General features: G+C 44.7%; 2 protein-coding genes across 3 annotated transcripts; both read right to left on the bottom strand.

Annotated features, from left to right (window-relative positions):
• Positions 1–1862: 1862 nt before the first annotated feature.
• Positions 1863–9514, bottom strand: LOC120703222 (probable histone acetyltransferase HAC-like 3). 2 transcript variants are annotated; one of them, XM_039987244.1, is made up of 17 exons: positions 9414–9514; positions 8763–8935; positions 8033–8138; positions 7494–7737; positions 7234–7410; positions 6171–7123; positions 5623–5898; positions 5269–5544; positions 4893–5021; positions 4596–4796; positions 4361–4503; positions 3991–4276; positions 3771–3910; positions 3586–3664; positions 3126–3461; positions 2583–2803; positions 1863–2472 (listed from the first exon to the last, which is right to left on the bottom strand). In XM_039987244.1, exons 2-17 carry the CDS (start codon positions 8918–8920, stop codon positions 2376–2378), a joined length of 3822 nt encoding a protein of 1273 aa, XP_039843178.1. In that variant the 5' UTR covers positions 8921–8935; positions 9414–9514; the 3' UTR covers positions 1863–2375. The 2 variants fall into 2 exon arrangements, with proteins under 2 accessions (XP_039843178.1, XP_039843177.1); XM_039987243.1 differs by lacking the exon at positions 9414–9514 and adding an exon at positions 9211–9273.
• An 11832-nt stretch (positions 9515–21346) lies between these two features.
• On the bottom strand, positions 21347–24855 carry LOC120705078 (wall-associated receptor kinase 2-like). The gene is made up of 4 exons (XM_039989610.1): positions 23815–24855; positions 23522–23647; positions 22772–22921; positions 21347–22636 (listed from the first exon to the last, which is right to left on the bottom strand). The coding sequence occupies exons 1-4, from the start codon at positions 24767–24769 to the stop codon at positions 21447–21449; spliced, it is 2421 nt and encodes an 806-aa protein (XP_039845544.1). The 5' UTR covers positions 24770–24855; the 3' UTR covers positions 21347–21446.
• Between the last annotated feature and the right edge of the window lie 222 nt (positions 24856–25077).

The following is a 25077-nucleotide window of genomic DNA, read 5'->3' as shown; positions in this document are numbered from 1 at the left end:
TGAATTGGAATTGGAACATTCAGTGAGTTGCTAACTACTTAACTAGCAGTTTTATACATCAATTGAGCCAAAATGATTCATCATACATACCTCACAATTCAGTTTCGAAGCAAGCACCTCTGTAGCTTCAAGATCACTCACAATTGAGCCCACCTTCTTATCTGAAAATAAAGGAGCCACCGAGACATATAAATCAGCAAGCAAGATAGTGATTGGTTCTTGTAAAATAATTTTGATTGTTAGTGCAAATAGTTTTTGTAGTAGTGGTTGGGCCCACCCTCATAACACATGCACAAATTAAATCCTAGTCGATTATCACTAGAGATGCAGCATCCAGCAAGATTATTGGGGAAAAGTGAGGCGTCAGCTTTGACGGGACTAAAGACACAGAACTTGTGTGATCGTATCAAAAACTTGTGTGTTAAAAGAAAAAAAATTGTGGTGGTGGCAAAGCTAGTCAGTCTCGATGTGATATGTTTCCTTAAACATTATTTTTCATTTTCACCTTTTCTAATAAAAATTGTTTGTTATTTTGGGAAAGAATTCTTTTTTGCGAATTATTGAATTTCTTGTATATTCTATCACAAAGTTTGATTTTAAAATTGTTATTTATTTTATAAAGTTTCTTCCAAATCGATATTATGTTTGCTGTCAAAAATTTCAATCAGAACATTTGTTCCATTTTTGGGTAAAAAGTTATTTAGACTGCATGTTTAATATTGTATTGAAAGTTTTGCTTTAAATTCTTCTATAAAACCTTTTCTTCAACATTTCCTTAACAAGATTTTTCTAGATTCTTTTATTATTGCTTTTTGGTTCTAGGTTGAAAGGAGGTGACCTGGACCTGTTCACCGTGGTTTATGTGGCAAACAAGAAACATGCATCAAGTGTCAAAATGCATTTTGCAAGATACCAGGAATTGAAAAGGACGAAAGAAGGGCCAAACTTCCTACAGTGAAGCTAAGGAGACCATGACATGTCATCATTGTCGAGCTTTGTCGTGAATAAGTTTGGACTGAAACAGACATGGATCAATCCAGCAGCAACATCTGGAAGAAGCATCTCGTTCCAGACGTCGATGGGGACGGGCAGGCACCAGTGCACGCAGTCGTTGTACAGTGTCACCACTACGTGAAAAAATCTAATTGTTAAGCATAGATTGTTATTGATAACGGGCATAGAGCCTATTACCCTTATCGGGTTACTAATGACCTATCATCGGTAATGGACATTTGCATGTTACCAATAACAGTCATTGGTAATGGGCATTAAGTCAATGCCATTAATAACAGAATATCTGTAACAAATATAATTAACGAGCATCAATACACCTGTTACCAGCAACAGTTATAGGTAACGGGGTTATGGTAATGCCCGATGTCTATGTGTAACTAAAAAACAAACAAAAAAAAGAAATCAAATTTCTTATATTCTTTTATTACATCCATACACAGTTACATCCATACATATTATTAGTCCTACAAAAAATATTATTAGTCCTACAAAAAACATGAATTGTATCCAACAAAACAAGTAGAGAAAATTATTAGGAATGATAAAATAGGCAAATTATAACCACAATTCAGAATGTGTTGAGTCATTCCTCCCTGCTTGTTCTACACAGTTAAAGTTCTACATAAAACTCCGCTAGCATAGTTAAAGTTCCGTCTTAGGACCTAAACGGGCGAGCGCGTAGGCAGCTAACGAAGGGTTGAGCCAGGATACCGCAATCCCAGCCGGCATGTTTGCCCTCCCAACGGAGCTCCGAGGTGACGGCGATCCATACCAATCTGAGACAGGACCCTTGTGATAAGCACGGTGTGCAGTCATGGGCATGGAAAAAAGAATCACGGCAAAGCCGGTAAGAGGGGGTAAATATACACATTCTTTCATTCATTCGTTCAATGAATTTGGATCTGTCGCCACAGCACAGCAACACTGAACAAAAATGTGGCCTTGTTCGTTACAATCTGGAGCAAAACTGAGAGGCAATAAGAAACGGAACCATCTATCCTGTTGACCAACCTATGAGCTAGTTGAATTGCAACTTCGCAAGAGAACAGACCGACTATATATGTACATGGTATGTACAGACACTAAAACAAATGTCAGATTGCCTATGTAAGCTCCCGTCAGTAATTCCCTCAATGGCATGGTTAAACTAGGCATATACACAGATTGTAGAAGCTCCGTGCACTAGCCTGACTTTCTTCTGCCAATGCTAGGAAAACCAGCGGGACGAGTAACTATGGTGAAGCCGCCTCACCAGCAGCACCAGGTTACCACTTTATTTACCTTGCAGTTCCATCCATCAGAGGCAGTTATTGCATTTTCATCAACAAATTTTACTGGTTAAGGAGGGGAACAATCCAACGCTAGTTTATACAAGAAGCCGCATTCTGATCTTGCTGGCCTGCTACAACACAGGACTCAACAACCTTCATCTTTTCAACCATGTATTCCTTTATATCCCTACAAGGATTATACAAAACACTTGTGTGTAAGCTAATGGGTGAAAGCAGGGTCTGTAGATGAGTTTCAGGAGAGATGAGCTGAATAATTCAGATGAGCCATGGTTTTACCTGCATCTGGGAACCGTACAGTCTGTTTCATTGCAACCTTTTGAGTGGTGGAACAGAAGTTTCCACATGAAAACACACTTGTTGCAACCTCCCTGATCGCGGGCACGGATATCACATCGTATGCCGTGGAAGAATAGTTTCTTCAAGTTTAAGCAAACTTCAAGAGTGCAGCTACGAGGATCGAAGCATCTCGATGCATGCACAAGGCATTCAACGTAGTCCTGTTTTGGAAACAAGCACAAGATTCATAAGAACACAGTATCATGTACGAATCAGAAAGCCAAGAGCAACTATGGAATGAGACATCAATGTCAGCACAAGCAATCAACAGAAAATACGCAACAGCGAATTTCACATAAAAAATCCTTTTAAGTTTTAGTCTAAGTAATAAGGGTGCAATCCAACCGAGATCTGCCACCTATGCCCAAAATCATCTTGCAAAAAATAACACCAAAAGAAAAGAATGCCAGAAGAGCTTGCAAAGATTTAAACTTTGTTGACTAGGGAACACAACATAAGACATCAGAAGTTCCAAGACGGTACCTGCATAGTATTCTTCTTGCTAGTGTCAATCTTTCTTAATTCATGAATATGCAAACTTTCACCATTTTGTTTGTAGCATGGATCACAAAACGTGCAGCCTAGGCACTCTAGGCACCGCCACACCAAGCATTGATCCACAGCATGGTGGCAAGCAGAACAAGTTGAATTATGTAGATAATAAAGAATCATCATTGTAGAATGCTTTGCCCGACGGAGGGTATCAAATTGGAAATGATTGTCTTGACAGTGCTTCAAGAAATCTATTCTGCTGTCAAAATACTTGCTTTCCATTGTTGGATCCCCATCCTCAGTCTCTGGAAGAGGTTCTACCTCTATCTGTGGGACAGAAGGCTATAGTAGTTAGTATATAAATTCCACCATGCATCGATTAAATAGAAGCATGTTGCTTCCTTTAATTGATTGAACAAATCAAGCACAGAAATGAAGTTTGTGTACATACACTTTGAAACACATGCTTCTGTTTCGTTGTGGCTGGATGCCTGTCCTTCTGTGCCATATTCTGCTCCTCTGCATGACACCTACGAAAACCAACACACATCAACAATCAATAATGCTGCTTATTGATCGAGTGTCAACAAGTTACAACAATTGACAGCTAGGGCCCAACTTCCACCAGATGCTTACTTGTCACAAAGATGGAAACTTTTACAGCTAGTGCAAACCCAACTTCTACCAGATATAATAGGTTGGTGACAGTGCTTGCAAAACTGCTGCAGACAAAGCATCATGAAGTCTTCTTTCATGGTGCGCATCCTTTCTCCAAGCTAGCAATAATGAAAAACAAGATGTTAGGTACCCATGAAATGCTGGAAGGGCAAGAGAATCACAAGCAAAATAAAATAACCTTGTGCACAAGTAAAATATCCTCAAGGTTTCCTTTTCTGTCATCACGTTTGGCAACACGTAAGAGCCTTCCTACTTGTGTCTCTTGCTTCTGTGAGGTTTTATCATCTTTCTTCTCAAGGAGCCTCTCCACTTCTCCAGGCCAGAAGTCATTCTCACAGTATGGCAGGCATGCTGCTGATATATTGGCCTTGCATTCATTGGTAGGCTGAAGGAAAAAGTCAGAGAGTGTATTACGCTCCACAATTACACCCTCCTTAACAGCTTTCTTGATCAAATTCTGATACCTGAAATTATCAATAAGATAGTCAAATGAAAGCCCATAAAACATATTAGGTTTAATTCATTGATATCATGTTAGGAAGACAAACCAGCTTCGAAGCTTGTCCGACTTGGGCATCTTTTGTACTGTTGGATGACAATATAAAACATAATCATCACGCTTTGTAGATGGGCAAGCCCATATGGAACAACTTACAAATCCTCGTTTCTTGCAGTAATCCAGATAGCCAATCTACGATAAACATTAGAATGATCAGACTCTAGAAACATAAGTTCATTACAAGCAAGCACAAATATATGTTCGGTAATTTGCAATTCACGTACCAAAATTTCATGATACACAAAGGTACGGAGAGCCTCCCCACTTGCAGATTTGATTTCAGGCCTGAAGTACTTGACAGAATCGATATATGCAAGATAAACGTGCCTTTGATTTGGTGATGGGCAATCTGAACCGTACTCTTGTACGTACATGGCGAACAGGCAAACATCCACACCTTCAATCTTTTGAAACAAGAGAATTGCCTGTACAAAAGACATAAATCAGTCAACATAGCCAGAATTACCTACTAAACAGCTCAAAATTGGATTTTATTGGTCAAGTAATCAACCATCCTGTACCTTTGATTTGTATGGAAATTCCCCAGGATACTTTTCTTGTTTAAAAAATTCATGAAAACGTGGTTGGACCTGCAGTACTCTGTCAGTTGAAGATACTACTCTAACTGTAAGACCTTCAACTCGTGGTACCTAAAAGCACAAAGGGCAAAAGTTAAGTAAACCTTATGCGCAACTGACATAAGTTTGTTATGCAATTCCTGCCGACCAAAGCAAATAAAATTGCAGCCAACATAGGTTGTCTGATTATTCTAAGCATGTGTTGTTCGATGTGAACAAGCATCCATGACAGCATCTTCTCCAAAATTCTAAACTTCCAAAGTTAGGAATGTATTATGACCTGGATAGCTACATCAAATGATAAGTGTCAGATATTTACCTCTTCAGCAGCCTTTCCTAAGGTGCTTGCCCTCTGTTGCCTGTCCTGCTCAAGCCTTTCAGAAAGCCTTTGCTCAATATGATCACTTAATTTAGTTCTTTGTAACTCTCGTGCTCCAAGAACACTGGATGCCTCTAGTGCATGAATGTCTCCACTATCTTTTTCCTTCAGAAAACATTTTGCACAAGTATATTCACCCTTCGCCCCTTCACATTTTCTATTGAAAAGAGCACAGATTTCATGCTGCCAAGCTTTGCACTTGTCGCACTGGACCCACTGAAATGACTCAAGTGAACAAAAGATGAGTAACTAAAATACACATTAGGACAACTCGAGAGAGAAAAAGAAACATACCCATTCAGCTTCAGCATCTGTTTCAGCATAATCGGATTTCTTAACATATTTAGCTCTAGAACCGCTTAGATGGTGGCATTTGCTACAAATAGAAGTTTTATCCTTCCCATTTTCAACTTCAGCATAATAGCAGCCTGTAGAATTTATTATTTTGGAACAGAGAGCGCAAAATCGTGGAGGTGGTTCAAAAAGAAACTTCTCCATCCCACACATACTGCATGTATTTGGATCAGGTAAGACTTCATTATTTTGGATTTCTTGATATGTCAACTTGCCCTGGAAAAAAGCAAGGAAACCATGATCAGGGGTGTGAACTAAGTAAATAAATAGAATTCTGAATAATAGAAGTGATCCAATCTGAATGAAACAAAGCCTTAACTAATCACACACAAGATTCTTGTTTTATCACGTTGCCAATCAATCAAGTTATTATCATCATGCGCAAGATAATACATAACTATTTAATAGCTCGGTAACAGGATTAAACAAGAATCAAGTCTACTCACAGTTACAGAAAACATAGGAGATAGAAATAGTTATTCACTCACCAGACAAGTATGCTGATTTATTAGACTCCTCATGTGATCTCTAAGCTCCTCAGCAGTTAACGCGTAAAGTATAGAAGCTCCTCTTTTTCTCCTCAAACTTAAATTGATCCCACTTGCTGTCTGATCCAATGCAGCTGTCATCTCAATGCCACCCTTTACACAGTGCAATTCTTCTGTAACAATCTCCATGTTATGTACATCTTCACTACCCTGTTCTAGCATATTATCGGTGTCAGCATTAATGTCACCCAAGGAACTGCAAGGTGATTTTGTAGGTAATTCTGTGATTTCTAGCTGTACTGTTTCACCACATGCATGACTCTCATTCACAACAGGCTTTTGCTCCTTTGGACTCTCTACTGGATTCACATTGACAAGATTGGGAACATCAGCCTTCAGGCGTTTTGCTGGACGCTTACCATAAGATTCATCTGAAACAGGTGAAGTTGGCTTTGATAATGTGCTAATTGATGTCTGCTCAGATCTCTCAATTTGCTCTCTCTCAGGGTCTGAAGGCTTACAGTCTGTTATGAAGCAGCACTGGTACTGGGCACTGGGGGTGCTCAAACTTGAGTATTTCTCCTTGCACAAATCTTCACAGTCCGACATGCCCCAATATTTTTCTTTCATTTCCACGCATCTGTCCAGTTGAAATTGTCCCTTGAGATACATTTCATGTCTTTCAGTTGTGCTATCTGAGTGAATTGAGAGCTCTACGGGCTGGCTCCATGCACCATCTAGCTTTTTCTCATATTCTCTGTATTGCTGAAATGATTGTCCCTCACTGGTGGAATCAGAACCTGCAGAAAGTTTTTGTCCACTTGCTTTAGAGATAGAGTCCGCCGATGATCTTATCATTGGACTGGAACTTGTGCTTGGATCACACACGGCTGATAAAGGACTGGAACTCCCAGACATAGATGATATTGGACTCTCAACAGGATGAGCATCCCCTGGCAAAAATTTGATGATATCATTCATGATGTTATATGACCTAACCAAATATGGGAAGTACAAATGGTCATTTACAATCAAATCAAATATAGGGATGCAGATAATTTACCTGGAAAATGGTTCTTTACATGGTCATTTGGCAATCCAGCGCTAGCAATCCCACCAAGGTCAGAACTACATTTAGGAAGTGCTGAAACACAAGGAGCAACTATGGAGCTCCTAAAGCTTCCGGGCCTTTCAGTAGCAAAATTAGCAGCTGCCACATTGTGATTATATGCTACATATCCTACAAAAATATAGCCAATAAATAATTATAGATTGAAAGGCATGTCTTGAGATACAAGTACAAAACTCATCATCCCAACTTACTCTGAGAAGCGAACATAGTATGTGCATGCACGTCTCTTGCACGTGCAAGCAAATTAGTAAAAGCAGGGTCAAATCTATTATGATAGACACTAGAGTCTGACATCTGTATCCCAGGCAGCTGATGTAAACTTGTGGTCGGTGAAGCTGCTGAAGATATCCACGGATCTTTTTGGTTTCTATATGATACAGAACTGAGCAAATAATTCACACGGACTTCTAGAGTGCTGAGATCCATGTAATGTACCTGATATAGAAAAAGGCTATGTGTTAGCGCGACATTATAAACTAGTAAGATATTTCATTATGCAGTTACAACAGAAAATTCAATGGCACATACAATTATACAGGCACAAGTGATATGAAAGATGGAACTGAAGCAAAAAAGACAAAGGTACAAGAATAGTAATTCAAAAATCACTTAGCCTAAGTCAAACACTGTTTCATACGAGGATATAATTGATGGACAAGCATCAGAGTTAAGTTTTTAGTATGCTATATAATGTACTGTAGTTGCATTTGCAGCATTAAAGAACACTAACCTTTGGAGCACTTTTGAAAAGTAATTCATCGATGTTTCTTGAAATTTTCAGAAGGTAATCTGGGCTGCATTTAGCAAATTGTTCCCCCATTTTAAGGCAACTTGCACTGGATGGATGAAAAGAAACATCAGAATATACTTAGTGTTTGAAAAAAAGATATGCCAAGAAAAAAGGAAAGGAATGGGAAAAAAATGAACCCACTATCTCTTTTCAAACCATTCTCTAGTATTCTTGAAGAAATTGTAAAATACTGAATTATGCAGGAAAATATGTCCAACATAGATAAAAATGAACCAAAGCATCTCTGTTTCAAGTTTCAACCAACCTCTAGACTCTAGTACATACTAACGGAATTAACAAAAAAAATTGTTCATCTGTTGTACTCGGAATCAAGTAAAAATCTGCAGCTAGATACAAATACATACATCTCATATGACGAGTACAGTGTAATAGTAATCTACTGAACTATAAGATTAACCATACTGTATCAGCAAAATACAGTTAAAATGGAAAATTCAGCCCTGTAACAATTCAATATAAATGCATGACAGGTGACTCAATGGTGCAGGCTACCTAGGTTAACACTGTACAATACCCATAACCTATTATCAATTGCCACTATCAGATATTTGCATACAAAATTGCACGAAAATTGACAGCTCAGAATGCTTCTTTTGCAGCATTTTGCGCCCACAAGACAACTATGGATGCTGGAGGTTTCCAAACTTACATTTTCTGAATGATAATGCCGCGAATCGGAGAGGTAGATTGATCCATGTTATCAAGCTGAAGCATTTCAAAATCGCCCGGTGACATCTGTTGCCGGATAGGAAAGCTGCTCGGCGCATAGGAGGCCATAACTTTCCCTTGCATGGTTTGAGCCATCATGCCGGTAGCATTCACCTGAAATGCAGAAACCATCATGTCATCAAGAGACGGATCAGCAGCTGCAAGCACCCACATTGTGAGGACAAGCGGCAGATCACTAAAGCAAAGCACGGCCGCAAACAATAAGTGATGCTAGAAACCGAATGCAGAGTCATTGGCCCTGAAGCAAATCGCCTAAAACAGGTAAACGGTTCACACATTGGAGCATAAAGACCGTGCTCTGAGCATAAACCCACGCTACGCTACAATATCGCAAATTTTTGGAGCAGAATTCGAAAGGCAGCACCTACAATGCGAGATGAAAAGATCCACGCAGGGAGAGGGCACCAGGTGCCCATGGGGAACCCACGCCCGACAAGAAAGGAGAAAAAGAGACAGGAGCCCAAGAAAAACCTAACCCTAGGGGAGCCGTACGGCGCCCGGACTCCTCCAGCGAGAGGTAGCAGATCGGATCGGGCCGAGCCTGGCGTTGTGGGGAGAGAGAGAGAGTTACCTAGCTCGCCCCTGCGGCGATACGGCCGCGGGGGGCGCCGTCCCAGGGGGCGGCGGGCGGCTCCCGGGCGCTCCGGCCTCGCCGGCGGCGGCGGCGCTAGGTGGGCAGGGGGGCGGTCAGAGTCGACGGGGGGCGGATGAGGAGAGAGAAAGCGGGGATAAGTCAAGGCCGCGGGGCCCACTCGGCAGGCCGACTTCGAGACCGCCGAGCTCTTCGTTTGTTGGTGGGCTCGGGGGGTTTTCGGCGGGGGATCGCGTTTGCGTAGTGGGGCGACGTGTGTGTGTGTTTTTTTTTCTTTTCCTTCGGGCGGATAATATTTGGCCCGGGTGAAGGAGGCGGAGGCGGAGGCGGAGCCGGGTAGCGGCAGGACACGGGACGGTGCCGTGCACGGCTGTGATCTGAGAGAAGGGGCTCATCGGACGCTCGAGATTTTCACCTTTCGGCTTTGATGGGCTGGATGGCTCGGGTAGTTACGCGGATGGGCGGGACCGCCTGGATTTCGAGGGCTGGGAAGAGACTCATCACTCATCAGCGAGGCAGCAGCTGCATACTGTGTTAGTTTTTGGCAACGGCGCATAGCACGTCGTCCGCACGCATTTTGTGCAGGCAGTCCCCACTCCCCCACAAATGCAATTACCAAGCGTTTTTTTGCTGATAACAAGTGAGGAAAATTATAAGATTATTAGTTTCACCTAGGGCTGGAAAAATTATTCGTGGCTCGTTAGCTCGCTCGATGCGCAGCTAGGTCGGCTCGGCTCGGTCCAATTCCTAATGAGCCGAACGGTAACTTTGTGCTCGTTAGTTATAACAAGCTTGTAACATCCCGTAATTTTTACGGAATGTTAAATTCTCCAAAAATATGAGTTTTCAAAAACTTTTTGTGTGAATGTGATATTAGCTAGAATAATCTAAGGTTGCCTTCTAATTCTTTCTAAATTCCTAGAAAATAAAAGATATTTAATATAAGGACACTAATGCTAGAGTGAAATATTTGGAGTTATCTGGCTCTTCTCGAATCTACCTTGGTTCAAAACCTTTTGGATGAATCTTTGTTTGAGTTGAGTGGAATTTAGTTTGGATTAAGCCATTCAAACTAAATTCAAAAACTAACAATACCCCCTAACTTGACCTTGGGCCAAAACCCAGCTAACATCTAACAGGCATGATAACCTCCCAAACCAAACCTAGCCCAGCTAACCTAACCCGGATCACCCTAGCCTGGCCTGCTAACTTGGCCCGTTCCAGCCCAAACCACGTGGCCTGGCCCAACCCGTTCGCCTTTCCTCGCTCGGCCCGTTTTTCCCGCTTCGCCTGTTTGGCTTGCATCGCGCGGACGGGCCAGCCACCGCGCGCTTGTGCTGTAGCCCAGCACCGCAGCCAGCCCAGCTCGCCATGCCCTCATTGCCTTCACCACGCTCGCCGACGCCTTGGCCCCGCCTGTCAGCCGCACGCGGACGTTCCCCTATTCCCCTTCCCCTCCGCGACGACGCCGTTCACCCCGGCCTCCTTTGCCTTTTTCCTCACCCACGCGGACGCCGCCGCCTTTTTCCACCGAGCCCTGCCTCACCTGCTCCGCTGACGCCCGCCTGTCTCCGCTCCGCGACGCGGGAGCGCAACCACCCACGCCTGCGACCCCGACCTCGAAGCGGAGAAGCTCCCGATGCTCGCCACGTAACCCCGCGCCGCGGCCGTCCCATCACGGGCATTCCCCTCGATGTTTGTGCCGCCGTGGAGCGCAAGCCAAACCCCAGAGCCGCCTATAAAGCCCATGTGCCACCAGCCCTAAACCCTAGCCCGGGGTATTCTTTTCCCCTTCCGCGCCCCGAACGGCTACATCGACGCACCTGCGCGGCCTACTCTGCTCCGACTCGCCGCGGCCTCGCCTCGCCGCAGCCCTGAGTCTGTCTTCTCCGAGCCACACTGTGAGCGCCGCCGCCTGCTCTCGCCGTCACCCTGTGCTTCCTGTGTGCCTTGTGCCGCCGACGAGCCATCCCTAGAGCAACAGGAACCCCGGACCTATCCTTTTGTGCAGGGACTCGTAGCGCCGCCGTAACCCCGCAGCCGCCGTCGCCCTGTCCCTACGCTGCCGTGGCGAGCGTGATCGCCATGGCTACCCGGGCCAAACCTTACCCTTTCGGGCCGCCCCTGCTCTTCTGTGATGTAGTGGAAGCCGAGCCTCGCGTCGTGCTCAAGGTTGGGCCTCTGCCTCGCCTTGGCGCCAAGCCGAGTCGCCGCCTTCCGGCCACACTCGCCTTGCCTTGTCTCCCCGCCACCGCGGCCCAGGATCCCTGGACTCCGCGAACGCGCGTTCCCAAACCGGCTGGACCAGCCTCGCCGCGCCACCGCCCTGCCCTGCCTCGCCATGGCCGCGTCGCGTCGCTCCCGCGCACACGCGCCACACCCTGGACGCCGAGCACGCGCACCCCGGACACAAGCCGAGCTTGGCCGCTGTCTGGACCTTGCCCCGCAACGCCCCTGTCCTCGCCCTTCGCCGCGAACCCGGAGGCCGAGAGCTCGCGCGCGCCGTGACCTAACCTGAACCGGAGCCCACGGCCGCCGCCGTCACGACGTCGCGGCGTGGCACACGCGAGCGCCACTACGGCTTCTTGCCAAGCGCTCCGCGTGCGCTGCTGCACTCACGCGCGGCTTCGCCGTGCCTTGGAAAAACCCCCCAGCTACGCCATCGCAACCCTCTTCGCCCTCCTAGCGCTGCTGTGCCGCGCTCTGGTTTCCCAGGCGCCCGCACCCTGGCCGGCTGCGTTGAGGGCCATGCCCCTGGCAAGGCCGAGCCGAGCTCGCTGCCGCTGCCGTGCCTCGCGCGGACGTTACCCGCCACAAGTCGTGTCCACCCTCACCCGAGTTCGTGTCCGGCCCGCTTTACCTCGCCAGAGCAGAGCTGCCGCTCCAGCCTGACCTTGCGTCGCCCTTGCCGCCCGACCTCGCCCTGACCGCACCAAGCGCCGCCGTTGCCCCTGCCTTGGCCCGTCGGAGCAGCCCGCCGGTAAAGGAGCAAGAAGGAAGAGGAGGTGAGAGAAGCAGAGAAGAGGAGGACGCGCCGACGGCGGGCCAGTTCTGTCAGCGGAAGGGAGAAGAAGGTGGAAAGGAGAAGAAATGAAGAAGGAAAAGAAGAAGTGGGCTGCTGCCAGCCCAAGATCATGAGCCGGCCTGCCGAGCCGCGACTCCACCAAGCCGGACCAGCTCGCCAAGCCGCGAGCCGCGAGAACCTATCCCGAGCCGGCCTTTAAACCGAGCTGAGCCGGGCCAGCTGCCCTTTGAGCCCACGAACCCTTTTTAGCCTTTTTCCTTTTTCCTTTTTCTGGTAAAACCTGACACGTGGGCACCGCCCGTCAGCCTCACTGTCTCACTGACACATGGACCTAGCTGACCCCGCTGACATGTGGACCCGTTGACTTGGTCAATGTTGACCAAGTCAACGCTGACGTCAGCAGAGCCTGACTCGTGCTGCTGATGTCAGCATGACACGTGGCACGCCTAGGGGCTGCCACGTGTGGCGCTGTGTGTTTTTCTTTTCCGAAAACCTTTTTATAATTCCAAAAAATGTTTTAAGCTTCAGAAATTCATAATAAATCAACCGAAGCTCCAAAAATAATGAAACCAGTTTTATAATTCTTCTAAAATCATGATCTACGCGTTAGAGTAGGTTTTGTTGTGAGTTGGATCTTATTTGAGTAGTTTTATGCATTTTTGCACTTTGGCCCCTATAGTAATCCATAATTACGAATAGGTCCTGCTGCTGAAGAGAAGACCGACGACCAGGACTACCAGGAGGCTCATGAGTTCTATGAGGAGCACTCAGGTTCATGCCCATCTACAATTTGAATACCTATTTGGCATTGCTTACCAGAATTGCTATTGCATTACTTGTGTGTATGTGAGATAAGCCTGCATGGCCTACTTATACCGTATTCCTTGCATCCCTATACCTTGATTGATTCTTGGATGCTTTGGCTACTATGAGAGTGTTTGGGTATGGGATTCCATGATATGATAGTCTTGGAATGCATGAGACCCACTTTGTGAGGAGCCAGAGATAGGGTTTTTAGCGGGGGCAAGCTACTTGCCAGGAATGTATATTGGGCACATTCTGGGGAGCACCTGCGGCGGGTGCGGGAAGAGAAGGGGGGCAATACCTGTTATGGGTGCCCAAGGAGAGGCAATACCTGTTATGGGTGCCTTTGGCGGACCACTGCGGAGGACTGCGTGAGGAGTGCTTGCCCCGGCTCTTATGGACATATGCGGTAACTATGATTTGTGGGATTTTATGAGCGTGCACACCACTTATCCACTATGAGGGTAGACCCGATCCGAGCTAGCTATGTGCGTCACCAGACCTGTTAGGGGTAGGGTTGTGCGTTGGAGGCCTGATGCGGGAGGACCATGGGCCTCATACAACTCCGGAGGGCAAGGGGTGAGCCACACAACTCCAGGGCGACCTCTTGCGAAGGGATGCATCCCAACCTGGAGGGACAGGATGGTGCCGTAGCGGTTAGTCTCGCTCTTTGGAGTGCTTCGGTAGGCCGGTGCCTCGGAGACAGTTGGAGTGGCTTGCCGACTGGATTCGGGGCGAGTGGGTACATGTGTACAACCCCTGCAGGGTGAAAACTATAAGTATAGCCGCGTACTCGGTCATGTACATTCCTACTCTTCTATTACTTCATCTAGAGTAGTAAACTCAGCTTTCTACCTCCCTCTAGTCCACTTCCCCCTGTGGAGTCAGCTGAGGTGCAGGGAGAGGGAGTTCCTGCACCGACTTGGGTTTGTAGTTGAACGGTGCCGGTATGGCCCGTGTCGGAGAGTGACAGATGACTTGTATATACACTTGTGCTTGCATAGGAAACCTTAGCCTATCCTTGCTACTTTTTATACCTTTGCATCCACTTAAAGCTTGCATACGGACGGTGACGTGAACCTATCCCGTCTTTGGGGATAGTTTGGCAAGATGCAGGATCCAAGCAGGAGTTCGACGCCAACACCGACGGGTGGTACGACTGAAGCTTAGAAGCCCGTGCTACACTCAAGTGCTGCCTATGGAGGTGAAGTTTGAGATGAAGGAAGGCCTGAAGACCAGTTACCGCTATCGTTTTCTGATTGTCCCAGTTTAGCCCAATGGGCTTGTAATAAATTCGTACTGCAAATCCTCTGCATTTTGTAATAATTAAATCCATGTTTGAACCTCTTTTAAGTGAGTATGAACTGATTTACTGCCTGAAATGAGTTCTGTATGTGATAGCTACTGATCCAGGGACTATCACGACGATACAGGGATTCGGGTTCTTCGTTCGAAAACCCGGGTCGTTTCAAAGCTAGTTTGAGCCAACTCGCGAGCTTAACGAGCTACACTTTGCAACATGATTTCCATCTACGTTACCAGCCATCTAGAAGCCAATTTTTTGCCCAATAGGCCCAATACACGTCCCGGACCTCGCTCCTCACTCCTCACTCCTTAGCCCCCAACACCCTCAACCTCCCGCATGACCTCACTTGCCGCTCCCAGTGGTGGAACTGGAGAGAAAATATAAGAGGGCCACACAAATATTTGGGATAGTGGATGTCATCAAAATCTTAGCGAAAGTTTAACTTCCCTAAACTTTCAAAATGATCGATTTAGTCCTCAAACTTTTCCATCTAACTCAATTTAATCTTTCATCGTACGTGACATGCAATGTTGGCACGCCTTGTCACATCTAGTCATCTATGATTCATAAAAAAATAACATTTCTATAAATTTGATAATTACAAATTTTCATCTTGATGAAACTAAAATAATGCACAGTTTTAAGGAAGCGAGTTGATCCAAATATATTTATTATACACGTACAAAAGTTTCTTTTGTGAAAAAAAATCACGTACACACAAGTTAAAAGTTTTGTTGCGTTATCTTTAAGTATGTGTGAACCAATATATATGTGACACTCTAGGTGTTTAAGTGCTAAGCAAATATCATAAACCTAGTAACATGCATCAAAACCAAAGAAAATGAAATTAAATACATTATGTGTTCATGCATGTGTATGTGTGTATGTGCATGTGCTTGTAGATAAAAATATATCTTTATAAAGTGCTAATACATTTATGTTCACACTCACCATGAGATGACAGATAGAATGCATCAACACACATCATAGGTGATGTTTTATAAATTGCAAGAATAATTGAATTCAAATTAAATGAAATCACATGAAATGATGAATAAATTCAAAACATAGATAACATCCTTTGAAAATAGCTTTTAAATATTTTCTCAAATAAACTTTTACCCAAAACAAAAAATTTAGAGTTTTAAATATCGAACAACTTTCATGTTCAAGGTTTTTCAAGTTACTACAAAAAATAGAAGAAAAATTAAATTTTAAGTGGAATAGGGCAATATTTCAAATTTACAAAGAGTTTAAAATTAACTTTAAATGAACTTATCTGTGAAATTAAAGTCGAAGAGTTTCAAATTTACTAGAACTTTTGTATTCAAACTTTTTCGTGTTTTAACTGAAAAGTTTGAGAAAATTTTCAGTCAAACTCGTCGACCATTTCTCTCTCTCCACACTTCCCTTCCCCCTGTTCCTGCTGCGTGCACAGAGCTCGGCTGCCACGCGGCGGCGCATCTCTGCGCCGGCGCCGCGCCAAGTGCCCTCTCCGATCGGCCTCTGGCAAAGCACTCCCCCTGCCCCTCCTCATGCTGCATGCGTGCCATGCGGTGCAGCTCCTCTGCCGGCAGCCGCCTCGCACGCTAACACCCCCGGCCGGCAGCCACACCTTCCTCGCCCCTCGCCCAAAACCACTCCAGGGGCTCTCCCCCTGAGCCAGACGCTTGCACTCCCTCCCCTCTCCACTCTCACACCCAAGGAACCGAGCGGCCACCTCCTCTCCGCCTAGAACATTGTCGTCGCCCACCATGGTCACCATCATTGAGCTCACTGCTCCGACCCTCCTCCACCCGAGCTAGCCCCCGAAACCACTTCCCCATGGCCTCGTGAAGCTCCTCGGCCTGTCCTCGCCCCACCTCCCTTACCGGAGCACCACCGCCCACCACCCCCGGTCGCCGGCGAGCATGCTTGCCGCGGCCAATCCTCATCCGGCTATCTCCGCTCACATCGAGGCCACCCACAGGTCCCTCTCACCACCATCTTGCTCCTCCCCCACCTATCCCTCACCATCGGTGAGCAAGCTCGCCGAAACCTGCCATCCCCGCCGTGGAACCCCGGCCAAGGGCCACATTGCGATGATTTCAATCTTTCTAGGGAGATTTCTGCAAGTTTCCAGGGATCTCTTTTGAATACCCTAATTCAAGTTTTGAATCCATCTCAGTGAGTTTATAAGATCGATATAAAATTTAAACAAATAAAAAAAATTCAAACTCAAATTCTCTGAACTTCTAGGAGCTAGATCTACAACTTTTGTTACATGCACATCTTCAGTTTCACAATAGTTTTTGCTCTATTTAAAATGCAAGTTTAAGTAGCCTTTATTTGTATCTCAAGTTATATGCATGAGCTAGTGGCCATTTTTGGTCAATGGGTTACGTGATAGAAGTTTAGCCTTGTCTTAAGTTTTCATGGTCAGAGTACATGTCTAGCTATAGGTTTTATTAGATCTTGGTTTATGCCATGCTTAAGAAGTTTTAATTGTTCAAGTTGTTGTACTCTGATTCATGAGCTGAAAATTTTACAATGTTTATAAGTTGAGGACTGGATACTACCGAAAAAAATTGATACTTTTTGTTTAAATGAAACTGGTCCAACAAATTCTTATCATAAAAAAATATACTGAATCAAGAAAAATATTTCATGTACATAGAAAAATCTAATACTTTTACCACAAGTTGTATTTGAGAACCTAATAATTTTGGAAAAAATATGAGGCTCTACAACTTAGTAAACCTGTCTGTAGAAATTAATCTTGATTTATGTAGTTATATATTGTTTTATCTTTCATGCCTTGTGTACTGCTCCTTTAATTATGAAAATTATACAGTAGCCTTAACTTCGGTTTAGAAACACTCACATAAAATTTCATTACCAGTACTGGCATGTTTGCTCTGTACAAATTAATCTTTATCCTAGCTGTAACTGAGTAAAATGTTTTTCATATTTATTCTTCTCAATGGAATTAGTTGAAATTTTTACAGTAGGTTGCTGATTAAGTTTTGTACTCTTTGTAAAAGTTTCAATGTCATAAGCTCTATGTAACTCTGGATATGACCAGTACATGTTAGGCTAGTGTTTGTCGAAGTGTTTTGACTTTTGCATGAGCTAAGAAAAGATGGAACCACCCCTATCTTCTTTAGGAACTAGTTTGCATTAGATAATAGTCTATAAACAATTGCCCAATGAACTGTAGGTAAAAGTGCTTTACTTTTTGACTTGAGTTTTGTTGAATTACAACTTTATAGTGAATTGTACTTGTTTATCTTTTGCCATCATCACACTCATACATGTGCATTTCATATAGATATGACTACTCTCACTGACCAAACGTATGAGCTAGCGCCCAAGTCTGAGAGTGAGCAGCGAGAAGCCCAAACTAATCTAACTGAATAGTTGAAGACCTGAACCAAAGTTCAGAAGAGCCCAAGGCTAGTTATGCTTAGGAAGGCAAGCCCCAGAGCATAACCCATTACTTTTCAAATTATGCAACTTATGACTTCTATTTACTTGTGCATTTAAGTTTATATGAGTTTATTGAAACCTTAGTTGCATGATCCTAGGTACCCATGCTATGGATACTAGATGTTCATTAGATTGCAAGCTAACAAGATTCGGTAAAAGTCGAGTGATTGCCTGTCACTCGTGAGAGTTTGGAGTTGTTTATTCACTTTATGTTGAAACTATAAGGTTGACGGGTGGGGCTGTGATACGATATTTATGTTACCAGTTGAGGCCCTGTCTAGATAGTTAAAATGGCTAAGATCGCAGTGTGTAGTAGTAGTGGTTAAGCGTTTGAATGTACTAACCACATGCTGAGAATATGGTAATCGGTAAGCTTAAGTACTGGATTGAACCGAGGCCGGAACATACTTCCCACCGCCTTGAACTCGTTCACATCTAGCTAATGGCAAGTGCCTAGCCGGGCTCGAGCCCTATACTTCAGGGCTATGGGCCTGTTCCGTGAAGTGGGAATTGAAGGAAAAAATCGCACGTGTGACTCTTGGAGTAACCACGTGACGTGTGTTTAAGTTTGTCTTACAAGGTTAAGAAATTCGATTCGAATTGTCTGTTTCTCACGGTTATTGAGACCGCTTGACCCTTTTACCATATAGAGTAAGTGAAACAAGGATAATGATCGATATTGTTAAATGATGAAAGATAATTGATTTCCACCATATGTGCTATTTGATAGTTGCTTACTTAGAATGGTTAATTGAATTTGAATCTTGAGGCTAAAATTTGAAATTAAAGACCTACTCTTAGATGCTTTTCGGCAAAACAAACCTCTCAAGACAAAAAACCTTGCATGTTTAGATATTGACTAAGTATACCAATGGTCGGGTAAGGCTTGTTGAGTATTAGTATACTCGGCCTTGCTTGTGACTTTATTTTCAAGTGATACTTCTGAGGACATGGTTGCTAGTTTGACTTGGCCATGCTCTTTACCTCCTGGTTGGCCGGTGGAATGGGATGTGACCCCAGCCAACGATGATAATGCTGAGTGATATCATGTACGGACTTCATCATGACATTTTGTATCGTCAATTAGATGGTCGTTTATTTCCACTACTTTTGAATTCTGAACTACCATTCTAAACTTGAATTCTGAACTACTTTTATGAATTTTGAACTTGATTTGTAATAATTCAGTTTAAAACTCTGTGATGTAAGAATTTGTGGAATGTTGTAATATCTGGACTCGCCTTTATGCGGGTTTTATGTTACTTTGATCGATCCGAATTCCAGTGGTTTCATCAGGATGTTACCCGACAGGCTGTCAGACTACTCCATTTGAAGTGTGTGATAGTCGGATTGCTTTTAAGGTGATGATTAGCACACTTGAGCAGGATTAATTTAAATGGTTCTGCCACAATATATTACTGCTAAAAAATAGAAACACTCTGCATGGCATGCTATCGTGGCGAGGTAGAGCGAATGACTAAATCGAGCTACATGAAAAAAAGGTTGAGGACTGAAATGATCATTTTGAATGTTTACGGATGAAGTTGACCCGGCCCTCCACTAAAAGTTTGGTGACGAAATAGGCTATTCTTTCTTTTAGTTCTACATTTATTTTCTATAGAAATTTAATCTAATTTTATCAACAAATTATATACTATACAATGGTTTTATTTTTGTTGAGAGGGCCATGACCCCTGCCAGCCCTTCCTTAGTTCTGCCACTGGCCGCTCCCCCCTGATGGGCGACTGGCGACGACCATGATTCCGCACCTGCAGCCCTGGCATCCGCCCCCCTTGAAACCAGACCCCGCATTGCCGCCGTGTCCCCAGGTCCTGCCTCCCTTCGCCACCATGCCCACAGGGCATGCCACCGGGCCTAGTGCCGGATGGGTACCCGAAATCCGACTCGTACCCGGTGGGTATGTGTATAAAATTCTACCTGCTAGACTTTGCGATACGGGTATGTTTTAAAATTTCGGGTATTCTCGTGGGCGGGTATTTACTCTATCCGCATCTTACCCGACCAGTTGCCATTCTTAATCCTCTCCACTATGGCATAGTGATAACAAATACTGTTTGAAAATGGGTAGAATTCTGATAAATCCGATAAATGTGTGTATATGGATGATCTCCGGTTTTTTTTTCCAACCGGTAATGTAAACCTTGAAAGGTAGGAGAAGGATATAGTGACCAAGTCCCAATTTGAAGTGGAACGAGAAATTTTATGGTGCTTGAGAATTTTATGAGCCGTTGAAGGCTCTAGATCCAACGGTTGAAAAATAGAAGGAACCAGTTACGAAGAAACTAAGATATGAATCAGAACCAAAAATTTTGTGGGCCAGGAACCACTCGTAAAATTAGCACTAAGGGTACTTTGGTATTTTTACTTCAGCATTTCGATCTATATTATGTTTTTTCGGTCCAATCATAGTCATCACATCCTGCTAGCTGCTGGCGCCGATTCTTCCACGAGGCGGAGGCGATGAAAGGCGGAAACAGAGCAACACCATGGGCAGGCCCAGCATGGGAGCGAGGCACGAAGCTGTCTGGGCGGCGCGGTGCTGATGTCAGGGATCGGAGGCACGGCACCGTGGGGCGCGGGGCTCGCCAAGCAGCATGGGTGCGTGGTGCCAGCATAGGGGCACAGGGACAGCGGAGCGGCGTGGGGATGGGATGATATCGGGGCGGCGCCCCGACGAGATGGACGGCGGCGTGTCTTGGCACGGATTACAGGCGACGATTACAAGAATGACGGGGAAGCGAAGAGTACCGAGTTGGCAGTCGTTCGACATCGGGATTGTTGGCTGCGGGTGGAGCGGCCATCCGGTGTTGCATAAGCACGGATGCTTCTGAACCATGGTTGTTGCATAAGCACCAACTGATGCCTGCCTCGCTTCAGAGTTGAACATTTGAATCAGAGCAGCCCTCGGCTAATGGCGGAGGCATGCTCAGGCCGCTGGCAGCCAGCGGATGGATAGGCGGAGAGAACCGAGAAGCGAGAAGGGAGAAACCAGCCTGATTTATTTGCGCAAAATAGATTACTAAACTACCCCTTGTTACAGTAAAATAGAGGTTTTAAATATCAACGGCTCTGATTATTTTAGAGGTTTCTCCCAAGCACCGTAACAAGCCTCTGACCGATATGCTGAGCAAGTCGATGTAACGTTTCTTGAAAATAAAACATGCAAATAAGAAAAAAAAATCTCAGGTTCAGCTAATAAATAATAATAACAAGAATTATGTATTATTTATTAGTAGAAATATGGAGAACCAAATTCAATCGAATGGGAAGTCAACATAGTAATTTGGACGCGAACAAAGGAAGTGGTAGTTTCTCCTCAACTTGTAATGCTCTGAGGCATTAGAAATGAGTATATGAAGTGCAGTTGTTCAGGACTAACAAAAGTTCATCACCGGGGATAGCTTGCTGATAATAGCATTTCCTCTTCCATGGTGTATTGCCTGCTAGCTTGGTCGTTAGTTGACATGTAATGAGCGATAGTTTCGTCCTCTTCGTTTCTCGTTGGTGTTCCTTTATATGGAACTTGTCTCTTCTTAACTAGCAAGCTTTCAAGGGCCATCTCCACTTCCCTCATTGTAGGCCTATCTTCTCCCTTCAATTTTGTACACGTTGCTGCTAGTGTGGCTATTTCTTGGATTTCTCCATCTTCCTCTTCCATGACTTGGGGATCTATTATGTCAACCAGTTTACCTTGTGTGAACAATGAAACAAAATGTGAAACAAGACCATCATCATCGACAGACCTGTACACATATGGTTTCTTTCGAGTAAGCAATTCTATAAGAAGGACACCAAAACTGAAAACATCACTCTTGTCCGTTAGTCGGCCTGTGTAATAGTACATTGGATCCAAGTAGCCCATCGTTCCTTGAACCGCTGTAGTCACTCCTGTCCGATCAGTTGGGATATATCTGGAAGCTCCAAAGTCTGATACCTTTGCAGTTAAGGCATCATCAAGAAGTATGTTGGAGGACTTAACATCTCTATGAAATATTGGCATCGAAGCAGATGAGTGTAGGTAGGATAGTGCTTTGGCAACCTCGGTTGCTATCCTCATTCGGTGATACCATGATAGCGATATCGGGCCTTCAACATGAAGATGATGGCAAAGAGTTCCATTTGAAATGAACTCGTAAACTAGCAATGGGACTTCTGTCTCAAGGCAACATCCTAAGAGCTTCACCACGTTTCTATGGTTCACTTGAGAAAGAACTGCAACTTCATTTATGAATTCACTGATTTCTCTTTGAACTACTATCTTGGATTTCTTGATCGCCACAACATGAAGATCTAGAATTCCTTTAAACACGACACCATGCCCTCCGCCACCAATTACACGAGCACTGTCAAAATTATTTGTCGCCTTCTCTATGTCCCTTAAGGTAATTATCATCCTTTCACCAATATCTGTATTGAGTGATATTAATTGCTGCAATAGTAGCCCATGATTTTTCTTGAAATTGTTTTGTTTCATCTTCTTCACCTTTTGCAGCTTGACTTTGCGCATTATGTAGGGCCCACCAAGGGCTAGAAGCAAAATACTTGTTCCACCACCAACTCCGAGCCCAATGCTTAAACCTAAGGAAATAATAACAGGACACATTAATGATTTCAGAGTAAAATAATATATTAAGCTGTATGTTTACTTTATGAATCAGGTGATAAATTTCTAGCTTGTGATAATATAATATGTTGCACATAGTGCCTTCTAACCTGTGAAGGAATTCTTGATAGTAACACATCCTCCTTTTGTGGAAGTATTTCCATATGTTCCATCAGGACATTGGCAATGAAAACTTCCAGGTGAATTTTGGCATATCCCATAGCATGAGTATGCTTCTTGGTTTTTGCACTCATCAATGTCTAGGAGGAAAAAAGCATGAACACCGTGTGTTTCAAAGGATTTATCAATTCAGAAAGCAGTGTCACCACAGCTACATATATGAGATTATATATCACCAACTTTTTTGTACCATTCTTACAAACGTTCAATTAACATGGAAGAGAAATAGTCCCATGAATACATACAACATATTAATCATTATTTAGTGATGTGTAGCATACATTTTATTTCATGTTTTAGTGTTTATACTATTCCATTGACGTAGGAGTGCTTACTCCATTGCTTGAGTGAACAATGACAAAAGAGGTCGATCTCTACAAGTTACCAACTCAAAATTGGTTGTAATTAACAAGTATTGGGCATAAAGATGACTTCAAATAACAGGTCTCATAAAATTTGTCTCTATCCGACTATCGTATAGTAGAGCTGCAAGTTTGGATCAAATCTATTATTAATGGTAGTAGTTTTTAGACTAGAACCGACTCAATAAATAAGCTATATGACCACAATTGGCTGGTGCCTAGAACCATCTATGATAACGCTGTTTCCATGGTCGTCGGTTCTTAAACTTCTTAGATCGATTATTGTCAGTTAGGGAAAAAAAAGAAGCATTTTTGTACCTTTGCATCCATTGGGGATGGAAGCATTCCCTGTATATCCACTTGGACATGTGCAAATATAGCTTCCTACAGTATTCTTGCAGTCGCCATAGCATGGGATTTCTGATGTTCTGCACTCATCGATATCTAAACAAACGTAATAATAGCATGCCCTCATCAATAGAGTAGTAATAATTATTTTCCATTACCAAGCTAGCTAGGTAATTGATAACAAAAGATTGATCATCAATTGCTAGCTAGGTAATTGATAACAAAAGATTGATCATCAATCGCTGTAGTAGTACGCTACGTACCCTGGCAGCCACCGAGGATGTACGGATTGCCCTGATACCCGTCAGAGCAGGAGCACACATAACCATTGAACGGCTGCTGGAAATCGGCACCAGCAGTGGTGTTTCGGCAGACGCTGTTGTCGCTGCGGCATTCAGGAGCAGATGCGTTCGTCGGACATGTCGAGCTGCTGATTATCCAATCCAGCGTTGCCGGGAGCGCCTCAGGGACATTATCCCCATTGATCATGTCCCGGCTATAGTTGAAAACACCGTCAGTTATGTAGGCAGAGGTGGACAGCTTGTAATACAGTTGGTCGCCATGCTGCGATCCGTGAAGGTTGTACGCAGAGTAGCCCAGAGCGATGCTGGTGTCGCAGCAGCCGATGCCAGTGCAGTTCCCGAAAGGGCCTATGACCATGCTGCCCAAGGTGCCACCACCAGATTGTCGCAAGGGGACGTACGGGCAAACGGCGGTGCAAGAACTGACCAGAACGTCGCGGTCGTCTCCGGCGGCCCGGAGGTCGACCTGGACGCCGCAGCCGACGACCACGAGCCTGTTCGCCGCCGACTCGGACAGGATGTACGGCCCGCCGCGTGGGAGGCCGCCCCATGTCCCGTTCACGGTGGCGTTCCCGCCGTCGAAGTCGAGATGCACGCGCCTCCCGTTGACGCGCACCCTGCCGCCGGGGACGGAGATCTCGAGCACCTGCACGGCGGTGGCGGTGCCGTCCCCGAGGAACAGCTTGGGAGGGTTCTCCTGGTGGCTGCAGGTCAGGTTGAAGCCGGCGGCGTGGTAGCAGCCGGGCTCCACGCCGAACGGGTAGGGGATGTCGATGCCGCCGCAGCTTCTGGTGCAGTTTCTCCCGGCCATGCCGGTGGCTGCCGCGGCGCCGAATGGCGTTAGCAGCAGCAGCAGCGAGGAAATTACTTGAGCAGCGAACGCCGTAGCTCCTCCTCTACTCCCAATCTTTTCCATGCGTGGCGATGGATCAACCATCTCTCTACTTTAATTTGTATCTACCCTTTGGAGGCGGTGAGTTAATCACAATTTCTCACAACGCTACTCGCTAGCCTTCTTATGTGCCTCAATAATCAGTGCAATATACTAGAAAAGTACAAATACCACCTGCCCAACTAATTTTGAAGCAGCCCGCCGGCGTGTTATTACTTTTTATTATTGCGTGACTTAGTCGTTTCACGCAGTGACTTAGTCGTTTAATTAATCTTCTTCCTAGGTCGAGTGTAGTTTTTGCCGTGACTTAGTCCTTTTGTTTCGTCTCGAAG

This window comes from Panicum virgatum, chromosome 4K, assembly GCF_016808335.1.
Source record: "Panicum virgatum strain AP13 chromosome 4K, P.virgatum_v5, whole genome shotgun sequence".
Lineage (NCBI taxonomy): Eukaryota > Viridiplantae > Streptophyta > Magnoliopsida > Poales > Poaceae > Panicum > Panicum virgatum.
The sequence above is the reverse complement of the archived record's forward strand: the minus strand, read 5'-3'. Positions and strand labels throughout refer to the sequence as shown.

Bases quoted from the DNA above. Each gene is read 5' to 3' on its own strand.
- LOC120703222 (XM_039987243.1), bottom strand. From the start codon at position 9,258: ATGGGCACCTGGTGCCCTCTCCCTGCGTGGATCTTTTCATCTCGCATT. The intron at 3,911-3,990 runs GTTATTTTATTT...CATTATTGCTAG, and splicing joins ATATTTTACTTGTGCACAAG to CTTGGAGAAAGGATGCGCAC. The intron at 2,804-3,125 runs GTACCGTCTTGG...TTTCCAAAACAG, and splicing joins GCAAGAAGAATACTATGCAG to GACTACGTTGAATGCCTTGT.
- LOC120705078 (XM_039989610.1), bottom strand. From the start codon at position 24,769: ATGGAAAAGATTGGGAGTAGAGGAGGAGCTACGGCGTTCGCTGCTCAA. The intron at 23,648-23,814 runs GTACGTAGCGTA...ACGTTTGTTTAG, and splicing joins CATCCTCGGTGGCTGCCAGG to ATATCGATGAGTGCAGAACA. The intron at 22,922-23,521 runs GTACAAAAATGC...TTTTCCTCCTAG, and splicing joins CATCCCCAATGGATGCAAAG to ACATTGATGAGTGCAAAAAC.